General features: G+C 43.5%; 1 protein-coding gene across 1 annotated transcript in view; it reads right to left on the bottom strand.

Moving 5' to 3' along the window:
• The window catches only part of LOC115112175 (protein ENTREP2-like), a 134,213-nt gene that overhangs the window by 13,750 nt on the left and 106,860 nt on the right, over window positions 1-13,603 (bottom strand). The window contains exons 5-6 of the mRNA XM_029639029.2: window positions 7,535-7,642; window positions 2,069-2,229 (exon numbers count right to left, since the gene is read on the bottom strand). Of these exons, the coding sequence (XP_029494889.2) occupies window positions 2,069-2,229; window positions 7,535-7,642 (269 nt within the window). The remainder of the gene's footprint in view (window positions 1-2,068; window positions 2,230-7,534; window positions 7,643-13,603) is intronic.

Genomic DNA, 13,603 nt, shown 5'->3' with positions numbered 1-13,603 from the left:
TCAACATGTAAACCATGTGAGAGTTTTGCTATTCTCTGCATGCCATATGATAAGCTGCAAAATGGATTCAGATAACAAAAAGGAAAGAATACAACACAGAGACATTAAAGACACAGAGACATTAAAGACACAGAGACAGAACCCCTTCTCTTCTTTATTGCAGGATTGTGATCAATCAACATCGACACTAGTTAATTTAGAATAATATTTTAACAGTTAAAACAAGTTAAACACTTCATCACTGCAAAATGTACAAGTAAGCTAACTCTTATGTAAAGATTAAACATCTTAGTCTAAACAATGGAAAAGTGAGTGGTAGTAACAAGTAGGCTATTATTAGTAAAACAATTTCAGGTGAACAAAAAACTCGATACCGGCAGTGACTAACCTTGCTCCATTGATCCCTGATCTACTGGGTGAGCAGACTTCTGTTCCAGCCCAGCAATAGTACACTTGATTATCAACTCATTAGGTTTGATAAGTTGAATCAGGTGTGTTATTTCTGGGCTGAAACAGAACCTTGCACACCTATCAGACCTCCAGCCTTCTCCAATTGTAATAGGTTTATACATTGTGTGTGATGTTCAACTGTTTTTGTATACAACATGTGCTAACATATGTAGGCCTACACATATAAACCAGGGCATATAGGTAGGCCTACCTATGTTAGCAAAAGTTATATACAAAAATACGCTGGCATACACAGTTACTGTGTGAGAAGTTAAAGTTAGCCATTGTTATGTATGTGTGGGCTAAAAAGTACCAGTGGCCTGGCTTTGGCCCCAAGTGAGAGCAGGTCTGCCGGAGCCACGGCCCAGACACGGGTGCCGGCCCACATAGATGGAAACAAAAAGTCTGAGCCTTTTAGGTAAAACACTGGGGTAAATCCTGTACGGAAACACACCATTAGTCTCTTGGGACATTCATTAGGACCTCTCTCTTCATCTGCAAACACAGGCTTTCACAACTTTCCATAACTGAGGACAGAAAACATCACAACAAAACAGAATTCCTCATACTGAAATTAGTCAGCACTGAACATTATGTTGTTATTATCTCTCTGTCCTCCGTTTTTCTTTCTTGGGACTGGAGAATATTTGTATAATGTCCTCTCACAAAGTTACCTGCCCGGTCCAGTAGCCTACACTCTCCCTTTACTGACAGCTAGAGCTGCAATCTCTTCCTAGGCTGTGATCAACAAATGCATTTGGAGACTGTTTTTAAATTACAATGATTACATCAAGATACTGTAGTTAGCTAATAGAAAGTTTTCTAGATAATGACATTTAATTCACTTAGCTAAACAGTGTGTAAAGTTAGCTTGTTAGCTAGCAGCTCAGTTGAGTTAGCCTACAAAGTGGCCTACTAGAAGTGTAATACATAGTTTAACATTTAAAAATATATTTACTTACTTGAATAGGTTCTCCCACTGCCTCTGTTTTTGAGCCCTTATTTTTTATAATAATGGGCCATCTTCAAGATTTTTCGGTGGTAGCAAAGCGCAGCCAGCAGCAATATGGACGAATGGTGACAAGGTAAAACGTGTGTTTGTCGACAGAGCAGTTTAGAACGTGTTGTGACATTTCACTTAACCAGCATAATCCACTTTCAATTTTAACAAATATAAATCGCAGACTGTCAGCCTCAATTGATCATTTGAAAACGTGCACTTTAAACTAGCAAACGCAACAACTCTCTACAAAAGGTGTCCTACCCGGATGGAAAACAGTTGCACACATAACACCCCCCCTCCAGGCATGACAACAACATGATTTTGGAGGCATGGCAACGCATGACTATATCAAACCCAGTGTGACAGGTGCCAAAGGAGATGCTACAGCCCCTCATTCAAACAGGCATGTTGCTATGTTGGTCAGCCAGGTTGTTAGGAGATTGTTAGGAGGTCAGAGTGTTGTGCTGCAGCCAGTACATCTGTACATCTATCACTGAAGTGCAGGTGTTGTGTTGCTTTGCTGTAGTGCCTCAGTTTACCCATCACCGGGGTCAAGGTGTTGTGTTGTGGTATGTTGTGTTTGTTCTGTTGTGTTGTTGTGTTGTGTTGCGATACCTCTGTCCGTCCATCACCGGGGTGCAGGTGTACTCTGGGGGGTAGTAGGGTGGTGGAGGGATGGGTGGGATGAACTCATCAAAGTCAAGGGTCTGGTGCAGGATGGTGCCGTGGGGGGTCATGCAGTCAGCGCTCAGGGCTCGTGCTCTGTGTGGCATGAACTGAAACAGACAGACAGATAGAGACACAAACCCAACTTTTATTTCAGAGACAGGAAACCGCCGTCTATTTGTCTCATTCTGAAAGCTTAATACTGGGATCATTGAACGTGTTAATTTCAACAACATTCTGTAATAACCTTTTTCTAGATGAACCTTTTTATCTATCTGACACAATGATGTTTATTTTTTTCGATACTCGGACAAAGGAACTATGCAGTAGCATGCGTCGTTATCGGTGGCAAAGTCGTTAATGGCCGGACTAATAAAGCCAGAAACAATGGAGCAGTGGAGGAAAAAACGCTGGCTGGATCAATACGTGTCAAGTGAAGGAAGCCTGGCCTGGCCAGCACGTTGTGCATTGAGTCAGTCAGGCTTTAGTAGGCAGCCAGCTTTGTTCCTGGGAGCTGAAAACTTTCCTTGTGAAATGGGAATGAAGCCAGATTGAGAGAGGCTCTGTGAGTGTACTGGGAATAGGAGGAGACAGGTCCTTTGTCATTCACCCTCCTGTGACCTTACGGCTGTACAGGCCACTTTAATCTCTCCTGGTCTGTGTTTTTAAAACAGTGGCATGTCTCACATTCCTCCTGCTCCCAACCAGACGGCGACGTGCCATTGAGAAGTTCCCATTCAGGACGCACTGGAGTTCAGCTTGTCTACTTTGAAGTTCAAATCTGACTTTGAGAAATGTGCCCATCTGTTGCTTTGTGTCTGCCATCATTCATGTGTCATACAAGAAGAGCAAAGAAAGTTTACATAGATATATTAATTATCAGTCAAGGACAAAGACATGAAAAGCTCTCATTGAAATTTTGACAAAATAGTAAAACCTTGCCCATACCACCTAAATGACTGTGATCTGTATAATTCTAGGCTACAAAAAGTATTGTTTTTGCATTTTAGCCACAAATGATGAAGAAACTGAACCAGGTGCAATATCAAACATATTGTCCTGCTCTTAAGCTTATGGTCCTGTAGGTCATTGTGCCTGTGTGGTGAATGTGTAGCTGGGACCACTGGTGATGTCTTGCATTGCCACTCTGTGCTCTGAGATGAAACGAATCCTCTACTGGCAGCCTCCACTCTAGCCCCTGCACCAATCCCATTGCTAACCCCTACATCTGCATCAGCGCCAGGCAGTCCCAGCCCCTGCATCTGCCCCGGCTCCAGCCCCAAACTCCTGCCTCACTAATATACAGTGGGGCAAAAAAAGTATTTAGTCAGCCACCAATTGTGCAAGTTCTCCCACTTAAAAAGATGAGAGGCCTGTAATTTTCATCATAGGTACACTTCAGCTATGACAGACAAAATGAGAAACAAAATCCAGATAATCACATTGTAGGATTTTTTATGAATTTATTTGCAAATTATGGTATTATGGTATTTGGTCAATAACAAAAGTTTATCTCAATACTTTGTTATATACCCTTTGTTGGCAATGACAGAGGTCAAACGTTTTCTGTAAGTCTTCACATGGTTTTTACACACTGTTGCTGGTATTTTGGCCCATTCCTCCATGCAGATCTCCTCTAGAGCAGTGATGGTTTGGGGCTGTTGCTGGGCAACACAGACTTTCAACTCCCTCCAAAGATTTTCTATGGGGTTGAGATCTGGAGACTGGCTAGGCCACTCCAGGACCTTGAAATGCTTCTTACGAAGCCCGGGCGGTGGGTTTGGGATCATTGTCATGCTGAAAGACCCAGCCACGTTTCATCTTCAATGCCCTTGCTGATGGAAGGAGGTTTTCACTCAAAATCTCACGATACATGGGCCCATTCATTCTTTCCTTTAGACAGATCAGTCGTCCTGGTCCCTTTGCAGAAAAACAGCCCCAAAGCATGATGTTTCCACCCCCATGCTTCACAGTAGGTATGGTGTTCTTTGGATGCAACTCAGCATTCTTTGTCTTCCAAACACGACGAGTTGAGATTTTACCGAAAAGTTATATTTTGGTTTCATCTGACCATATTGTAACGGTTTTGACTTTAGGTTATTATTTATAGGGGTGCCAGGTAGGTTGTGCCTACCAGAGAAAACATTGGTTTCTCCTTTTAGTTTGGGTGGGAATGAGTCCCATCTGGTCCGTCAAGTCTACACCAATACAAAGGACTTATGTAAAAGTCAGGATGGAAATAAACTTTTCATAAACCCTTAAAACATTGGAAAGAACTTCAAAAACAACTATATTCTTTTGCGTGGGTTGTATTAGCAACAACAATGATTACACACACACATATAATAATATCACAATGAGTTTTGGTTCCTCCAGAAATGTCCTGTACCTCGGGCCTAAAAAGAGTCCAGCCCGGTAAAGGAGTTCAGTGAACTCAAGTGACTTCTGTCACGCAATGTTTGTCTGTTCATTCAGTGTAGCGTAAACCCAGTATTAATCATACAATCAATATAACAATATTTTACCACAGAACTTTAAAGCGTATCAACTCTTACTAAGTCCTCAACTACAACTAACTACATAAATCACAGTATACATCACATCAAAACAAATGAAATACCGTAGTCAGTCGGTCAGTCAGACAATCCAATCCGCCAATAGATCTCCAGCGGAGAAAGGCCACGAAGAACGGAGAGGTGTAGTCCACGGACGCAAAGAGTGGATCCGATCCTGGGTAAACTCTATTAGGCTACAAAACACACGTTTTACGGCAACAAAACAACGGAATAGAGAAGCTTCGGGAACTGAGGGTTGAACACATCCTCAGTCACGTCTCCATCACAACCCCACTTTCGTGCAGCTGATGCTGGCTATTTAATTGGGAATTAAAGGGAAAGCGTCCTATTGGAAGGAGAAGCACTGAGACGGTTCAGAAAAATTCAGGGCCGTCACAATATGACGTTCTCCCAATCTTCTTCTGGATCATCCAAATGCTCTCTAGCAAACTTCAGACAGGCCTGGACATGTACTGGCACTGCAGGATTTGAGTCCATGGCGGCGTAGTGTGTTACTGATGGTAGGCTTTGTTACTTTGGTCCCAGCTCTCTGCAGGTCATTCACTAGGTCCCCCTGTGTGGTTCTGGGATTTTTGCTCACCGTTCTTGTGATCATTTTGACCCCACGGGGTGAGATCTTGCGTGGAGCCCCAGATCGAGGGAGATTATCAGTGGTCTTGTATGTCTTCCATTTCCTAATAATTGCTCCCACAGTTGATTTCTTCAAACCAAGACGCTTACCTATTGCAGATTCAGTCTTCCCAGCCTGGTGCAGGTCTACAATTTTTTTTCTGGTGTCCTTTGACAGCTCTTTGGTCTTGGCCATAGTGGAGTTTGGAGTGTGATTGTTTGAGGTTGTGGACAGGTGTCTTTTATACTGATAACAAGTTCAAACAGGTGCCATTAATACAGGTAATGATTGGAGGACAGAGGAGCCTCTTAAAGAAGAAGTTACAGGTCTGTGAGAGCCAGAAATCTTGCATGTTTGTAGGTGACCAAATACTTATTTTCCACCATAATTTGCAAATAAATACATTAATGTGATTTTCTGGATTTTTTTCTCTCTCATTTTGTCTGTCATAGTTGAAGTGTACCTATGATGGAAATTACAGGCCTCTCTCATCTTTTTAAGTGGGAGAACTTGCACAATTGGTGACTGACTAAATACTTTTTTGCCCCACTGTAATTCAGCTCTATCAAATCTCCCACCCAGGGCTTATCTGCCATATACCCATCCAGGAGGCCACACAATTTACAGCTCAGCTCATAAACTATACAAAGCCTTCTCGTATACAATGTTAAAACTTTATGCTCCCGCAAGTTTATTTCTCCCCTGTAAAAAATTGCCCAGAGATATTAAAGGAGCGCAGGCAAACTTCGCTGCTATCGCTAGTATCGCTATGTTTTAATGGTGTCTATGAGGGCACTACGGCCCACCAATCATCTGGGAAAGTCATTCTAAATGGGCTGAGAGCATTACTCTGAAGGGCAAAGGGAGCACCCCGCCACATTGATTTCCCTGATGACAACAAAGCATTTAGGTTTAGGGCACAGTCATTGTTTCCCTTGTAATGCGAAGGGTCGCTTTAAGGACAGCGTGCCTTTTAAGGTGAAGATATTACCAACTACAGCGAGGGAGAATAATCATTATTTCCCTTTTAATTGGTTTCTTCAAATCCTCTGTGGTTTTTAGCGTGATGTGGAGGTTCTGGATTGCTCTGGGATGGGTGCTCTTCGTGATGTGTGTAGACATTATCTAAGCATTATCAAAGCCTCCTTCACTCATGCTGCCAAACATACCCTCGTAAAACTGACTATCCTACCGATCCTTGACTTCGGCGATGTCATTTACAAAATAACCTCCAACTGTCTATCAGAGTGCCATCCGTTTTGTCACCAAAGCCCCATATACTTACTACCCACCACTGCGACCTGTACGCTCTCGTTGGCTGGCCCTCGCTACATATTCGTCGCCAAACCCACTGGCTCCAGGTCATCTATAAGTCTTTGCTTGGTAAAGCCCCACCTTATCTCAGCTCACTGGTCACCGTAGCAGCACCCACCTGTAGCACGCGCTCCAGCAGGTATATTTCACTGGTTATCCCCAAAGCCAACACCTCTTGTGGCCTCCTTTCCTTCCAGTTCTCTGCTGCCAATGACTGGAACGAACTGCAAAAATCACTGACGCTGGAGACTCATATCTCCCTCACTAACTTTAAGCACCAGCTGTCTGAGCAGCTCACAGATCACTGCACATGTACATAGCCCATCTGTAAATAGCCCATCCAACTAACTCATCCCCATACTGTTATTTATTTTGCTCCTTTGTACCCCAGTATCTCTACTTGCACACTCATCTTCTGCACATCTATCACTCCAGTGTTTAATTGCTATATTGTAATTATTTCGCCACTATGGCCTATTTATTGCCTTACCTCCCTTATCCTACCTCATTTGCACACACTGTATATCGACGTTTTCTATTGTGTTATTGACTATGTTTGTTTATTCCATGTGTAACTCGGTTTATCTTGGCCAGGTCGCAGTTGTAAATGACAACTTGTTCTCAACTAGCCTACCTGGTTAAATAAAGGTGAAATATATATATATATATATATATTTAAATCTGGTCAGACTAGAGACAATTTATTCCAAATCTGTATGGTATTACAATACTACTGATTCTACTACCGCCATCTGAGGAGGAGAATTATGAAGCCAGCATTAGAAGGCCAAGTGTGTTTACCTTTCATGATGGTTCAGAGCTGCTCTCCATAAGGCTATAGATCAGTCTCATTGAGTCCAGGTCAGACAGAGTCAGAGACCAAGTGTCCATTGTGTTCTCTGTCACACTACTTACGATCTGTAGCACATCAGTGGAGACCATCTGCATGCAGCACATGGCAGTGGCCAGGGCACAGACGATGGTGGAGATGACATTCAGGGCGCACACACTAAACAGGAGCTCCTACAGGACCCAGGCAGAGGGAGAGAGGGAAGGGGGAGGGAGAGAGGGAAGGAAGGGGGAGGGAGAGAGGGAAGGGGGAGGGAGAGAGGGAAGGAAGGGGGGAGAGAGGGAAGGGGGAGGGAGAGAGGGAAGGGGGAGGGAGAGAGGGAAGGGGGGCGGGAGAGAGGGGAAGGGGGCGGGAGAGAGGGAAGGGGGCAGGAGAGGGAGTCACATTTGAGGCACAGTGAGGAAAGGTAAGCAAATATTACAGCATGAGAACACAAGAGAGGATAAATATATAGAGGGAATAAATGAATGAGAGAGGGACTGAAGGTGACACAGACAATGGTGATGTCATTACCAAGGCGACACAGCACAGCAGGGACTAGCTAGCAGGGGAGAACTGCAGAGGAAGGATACAGTACATCATAACAGCAGAAAATCGCCCCTTAAATCTGAGAATGATCCAACCAGGAACAAAGTCACCCTCATAGCTCAGCACTGCATTTTCTGCAGCGCCATCCTCTCCCACTCAGTAAACCATGTGGGAATGAAGCAATATGAATCCCTGCCGGCCCTGACACTTCATGTCATAAAAGCCTGTTTACAGACAACTAGCTAAATGTAGCTCAAACTGTCTGCTTTGAAACCCCAGTCAGCAGCATTGCTTACAACCACAGGAACAGTCTAGAAGAAATGAAACACCCACACTGGTCATTAAAAACATTGTGTGAGTCTGACATTTACCCAAGCTCTCTTTTTATTTTGACATGTGTTCACCATTGGGAGGCAACGGATGTTGAAAATTGTTGAGGTTATAGCAATGGATTCCCATTGATATGACAGGTGAAATCTCTGATAACCTTGGTGTTCTTGCGACCAGAGAGCTCGAGACTCACACAGCCTTTCACAGATGCAGCCTACATTTGGCAGGTGAGGTCCCGAGTCTGTTAAACAGATCTTCTCTCAGTCAGTCCCTTTGAGAAACACATTGTGTGATGAGCAGGCAGCTTAAAGCTAACGCCTGCCTCTCTGGAGAGGAATGAGGAGGGGTCTTACAGAAATACTGTCAATTAGAACGTCTCATCAGCACCATGGACCATGGTAACCAACCAAGACCATGAACAGTGCCTTCTACTGTTGAGGTGTGATATAATAGGACATCTCATCAGCACCACGGACCATGGTAACCAACCAAGACCATGAACAGTGCCTTCTACTGTTGAGGTGTGATATAATAGGACTGCAAGCTTAAAGCCCATTGTAAATGAGCACGGAACAAGAGGGAACCATCTCTCTTCCTAGTCTCTAGGTAAGGTGATAATAGCCCCCTGAAGAGGTGTCTGTGTTCCAAGGTTAGGCACTGACATAAGCTGATTTATTGAATTCTCAGCAAGAATAAATATGCATACTAGTGAAATTGAACCCCATGCAACCTGAAAATAGGCTCTTGATTTCATTCCATGTTGCTTTTCTTTGTTACTTGGCTAGACTTCAAGGTGAAATTCTAAGCCGGTAAATGTCCTCATCCATACATTGCTTTTTCTAATAGCGATCTTCAGGCATTCTGATCATGTGGATACTGAATAGGGAGAAATGCACAGCCTGAGCTAACCACAGTGAGGACCACAAATTGCCATGGTATTTTACTCTCATTCTAAATACTATGTTTACATTTTCAAACAGAGAATAGAGAGCTATTATGGATCAACAATGTTTGTTTGGAACACAGTATTATTTCCTAGTGATATTCACTGTACAGACTAGTACCACAGTATGGCATAGTGTCATTGTAGCTTTGGAGAGAGATTTGACAAGCAGAGTAGACAGACCTTTAAGTCAAACAAGAGGCAGATCTGTCACTTCTGGCCTTCAACTATGTCCTATCACTTCCCTGTCTGGCCTAATATGATCAAACCCTAACACGCATACAGGATCATGTTATTAGTTCTGACTCAGCCACTTTATTTGACACTTGGGAACAAAGTGCTAGCTTGGCAGAGATGCTCCTGTGTACTTAGAGAGGTGAATAATACATGGACATTGGTACTTCAGTATAAACATGCATAGTAACTCTTTTCAAAGAGGAGACATTTTGTTTATTTTCCTTTGCATTATATCTTGTTTGAGGTGTTGACAGAGCTGATTTCTCCTCATCTTTTTGGGATACGTTCCTGTTCCATGCCTTGCTAGTCACACAAACCCATTCCAGATACGGGGAGTCACAGGAGAACCATGTCCTCATTCAGCGTAGCCTATTTCATTATTCAGTTCTCTTTGCAGTGTTGCATCACCTTGTGCATCAAATCTACCAAACAAACTGGCATCCATGGTGAGTTCAATGGCTCACTCTGGGGAAAGGAATAGAGAGAAGAGGATGCCAAATGAATCATTCTAGAGCTTCACTTACCATTTCAAAGAGAGAGAGAAAAATACACTGAGATCTAGGCATTGAATATGTACTGTACATGTCATTATCCAGTCTCATCAAAAGCAGAATGTGAAATAAAAAAGTATAGATTGGAATTCAAGTTTTGAAAACCCCAATGTTGTGTTTTGTGGAGTTTCTGGTAGAATGTTGTTGCTGTTTTTTTGCTGTGCGAAATCATGCTGTTGCTTTGTGAAGAAAGATAAGTGTGCATAGCTTATACATGTACATTAAATCATACATTCATAAAGCAAAGCATAAATGGTCTATATTGAATATAATGACTTGTAAATGTTTCTAAGTGCTACATACGTACATTTCCTGTATTATTATAATTGTTTTGTGTTTTGTATTTTATCCCCTTTATCTCTCCAAATTTGTGATAATCCTCGCTGCAACTCCCCAACTGGCCCGGGAGAGGCAAAGGTCGAGTCATGCGTCCTCTGAAACATGACCCGCCAAACCGCACTCCTTAACACCCGCCAGCTTAACCCAGAAGCCAGTCGCACCAATGTGTCGGAGGAAACGCCATTCAACTGACGACCGAGGTCAGCCTGCAGGCGCCCGGCCCGCCACAAGGAGTCACTAGAGCGCGATGAGTCAAGTAAAGTCCTCCCGGCCAAACCTTCCCCTAACCCGGACGAAGCTGGGCCAATTGTGCGCCGCCCTATGGGACTCCCGGTCACGGCTGGTTGTGACACAGCCTGGGAACAAACCCGGGTCGATGCAGTGCCTTAGACCACTGCGCCCCCATATTTCCTGTATTTTATTGGATTGAGAATCATTGAAAAATGTACAGGTGAAAACACTGTACACAACTTATCTTGTAATTAAAGTTCTGCCTTTTCCTACCAAGGAAAATTAGGAAAACCAGCCACAGTGCAGGAAATATAGGTCTGAACACACGCATTTGGGCTATGGCAACACACTGTAAATCATATCTTTATAAACAAAAAATATAACTACGTATTATTGTTCCATTTTCATGGGTTTTGGGGCAATCCTAAAACACAGACAGCACATTTGTGTTGTAGCTGTGTTGTATACATCTGCCTTGCAGATGTGAGAAGAAATATTACTTGTGTGTGTTTTCCCTGGCGACTAACATTTGCATATTGACATGGTAAATCATGTCAGGATACCAACTGTAATAATACCTTGAAGGAAGCTGTTAATAAGGTGTTCATACAGAGTTGAACCTCCCTGAACACAACAGCCCTGCCTGCATACCTGGAGCCAGGCTGGGGTCAGGCTGGGGTCAGGAGCTCCACTGCCAAGGTTACACACCCCGCCTTCACTCAGGAACCCACACATTAACTGAATCCTCGTTCCACACTCATTACTCATGGCTTTAGGCAATGACAGGTTAAAATTCAGGAAGAGGAACGTGATTTGAAGCACTGTGAATGAAACCAATACCTCTGGAGTATAAGTATTACAATATCTATTGGGACATGAACCTATTTTGGTTTTTACACGTTCTGGTTTGAAATGGGTAGTTAACTGTGAACTACATTGATACGCCAAAGTGGTGACACACATTCTATGCATATAACTGACTTGTAAAGTTCAATTTTTTTAAATCTATGTTGTGTATTGGAGGGACGTTTCGAGGCAGACAGCAGCAGTATTACTTAATATTAATATCTAGACAGAGGATAATGGAGAACCATGATGGCCATTGCTTTATGTGACATCTGACATAACTCACCCTATCTGACTTCCTTAGCACATAATACAGTTTTATAGTGTCCATTCTGACATCTTTTTAATGGTCTATGATCATGATGACTAACAGGGTTGGATCTTTCCTCTTTCATACCCATGCTTCATTTTAAAGGGACTTTTATTTAGTTATCAATGTCTTCTAATCAATCAGTGGCATGAAATGAAAGCATTGGAACACTGTAATCCAATAAAGATGCAGCTGCATATAGATCACCATGCCGACAGAAGGCTTTTCAGTTTATATCATCTCCAGAGATCATGAACTGAGCGAACTGGCAAAGCCAAGCTGACAGACCATGCAATTAATATGACTAAGAGCTATGTGTGGATTAGAAGACAAATGAGGTTGCCATTCTCAGTTTCCTGTTCTACTCATCTGAGCCTATAAGTTTCCACTTGTGTTTTACATTGTCTGTGTATCAGCTAAGCTCCCATGACTTGTTATTCATTACACCGAGGTACACCAGTACAGAGTAGGAGAATATTTCAGCTTGAAGAAGTTCGGAGGATCAAGTTATATGGACGACATAACATAGTACCCTCCAAGCTCGTCATCAAGCTCGAGACCCTGGGTCTCGACCCCGCCCTGTGCAACTGGGTACTGGACTTCCTGACGGGCCGCCCCCAGGTGGTGAGGGTAGTCAAGAACATCTCCACCCCGCTGATCCTCAACACTGGGGCCCCACAAGGGTGCGTTCTGAGCCCTCTAATGTACTCCCTGTGACTGCGTGGCCACGCACGCCTCCAACTCAATCATCAAGTTTGCGGACGACACAACAGTGGTAGGCTTGATTACCAACAACGACGAGACGGCCTACAGGGAGGAGGTGAGGGCCCTCGGAGTGTGGTGTCAGGAAAATAACCTCACACTCAACGTCAACAAAACTAAGGAGATGATTGTGGACTTCAGGAAACAGCAGAGGGAACACCCCCCTATCCACATCGATGGAACAGTAGTGGAGAGGGTAGCAAGTTTTAAGTTCCTCGGCATACACATCACAGACAAACTGAATTGGTCCACTCACACAGACAGCATCGTGAAGAAGGCGCAGCAGCGCCTCTTCAACCTCAGGAGGCTGAAGAAATTCGGCTTGTCACCAAAAGCACTCACAAACTTCTACAGATGCACAATCGAGAGCATCCTGGCGGGCTGTATCACCGCCTGGTACGGCAACTGCTCCGCCTACAACCGTAAGGCTCTCCAGAGGGTAGTGAGGTCTGCTCAACGCATCACCGGGGGCAAACTACCTGCCCTCCAGGACACCTACACCACCCGATGTTACAGGAAGGCCATAAAGATCATCAAGGACAACAACCACCCGAGCCACTGCCTGTTCACCCCGCTATCATCCAGAAGGCGAGGTCAGTACAGGTGCATCAAAGCTGGGACCGAGAGACTGAAAAACAGCTTCTATCTCAAGGCCATCAGACTGTTAAACAGCCACCACTAACATTGAGTGGCTGCTGCCAACACACTGACACTGACTCAACTCCAGCCACTTTAATAATGGGAATTGATGGGAAATGATGTAAATATATCACTAGCCACTTTAAACAATGCTACCTAATATAATGTTACATACCCTACATTATTCATCTCATATGCATACGTATATACTGTACTCTATATCATCTACTGCATCCTTATGTAATACATGTATCACTAGCCACTTTAACTATGCCACTTTGTTTACATACTCATCTCATATGTATATACTGTACTCGATACCATCTACTGTATCTTGCCTATGCTGTTCTGTACCATCACTCATTCATATATCTTTATGTACATATTCTTTATCCCCTTACACTGTGTATAAGACAGT

The sequence above is a fragment of the Oncorhynchus nerka genome, linkage group LG27 (assembly GCF_034236695.1).
Source record: "Oncorhynchus nerka isolate Pitt River linkage group LG27, Oner_Uvic_2.0, whole genome shotgun sequence".
In the NCBI taxonomy this organism is placed as follows: Eukaryota; Metazoa; Chordata; class Actinopteri; order Salmoniformes; family Salmonidae; genus Oncorhynchus; species Oncorhynchus nerka.
Note: the sequence above shows the minus strand (reverse complement) of the source record. Positions and strands in the feature narration are given on the sequence as shown.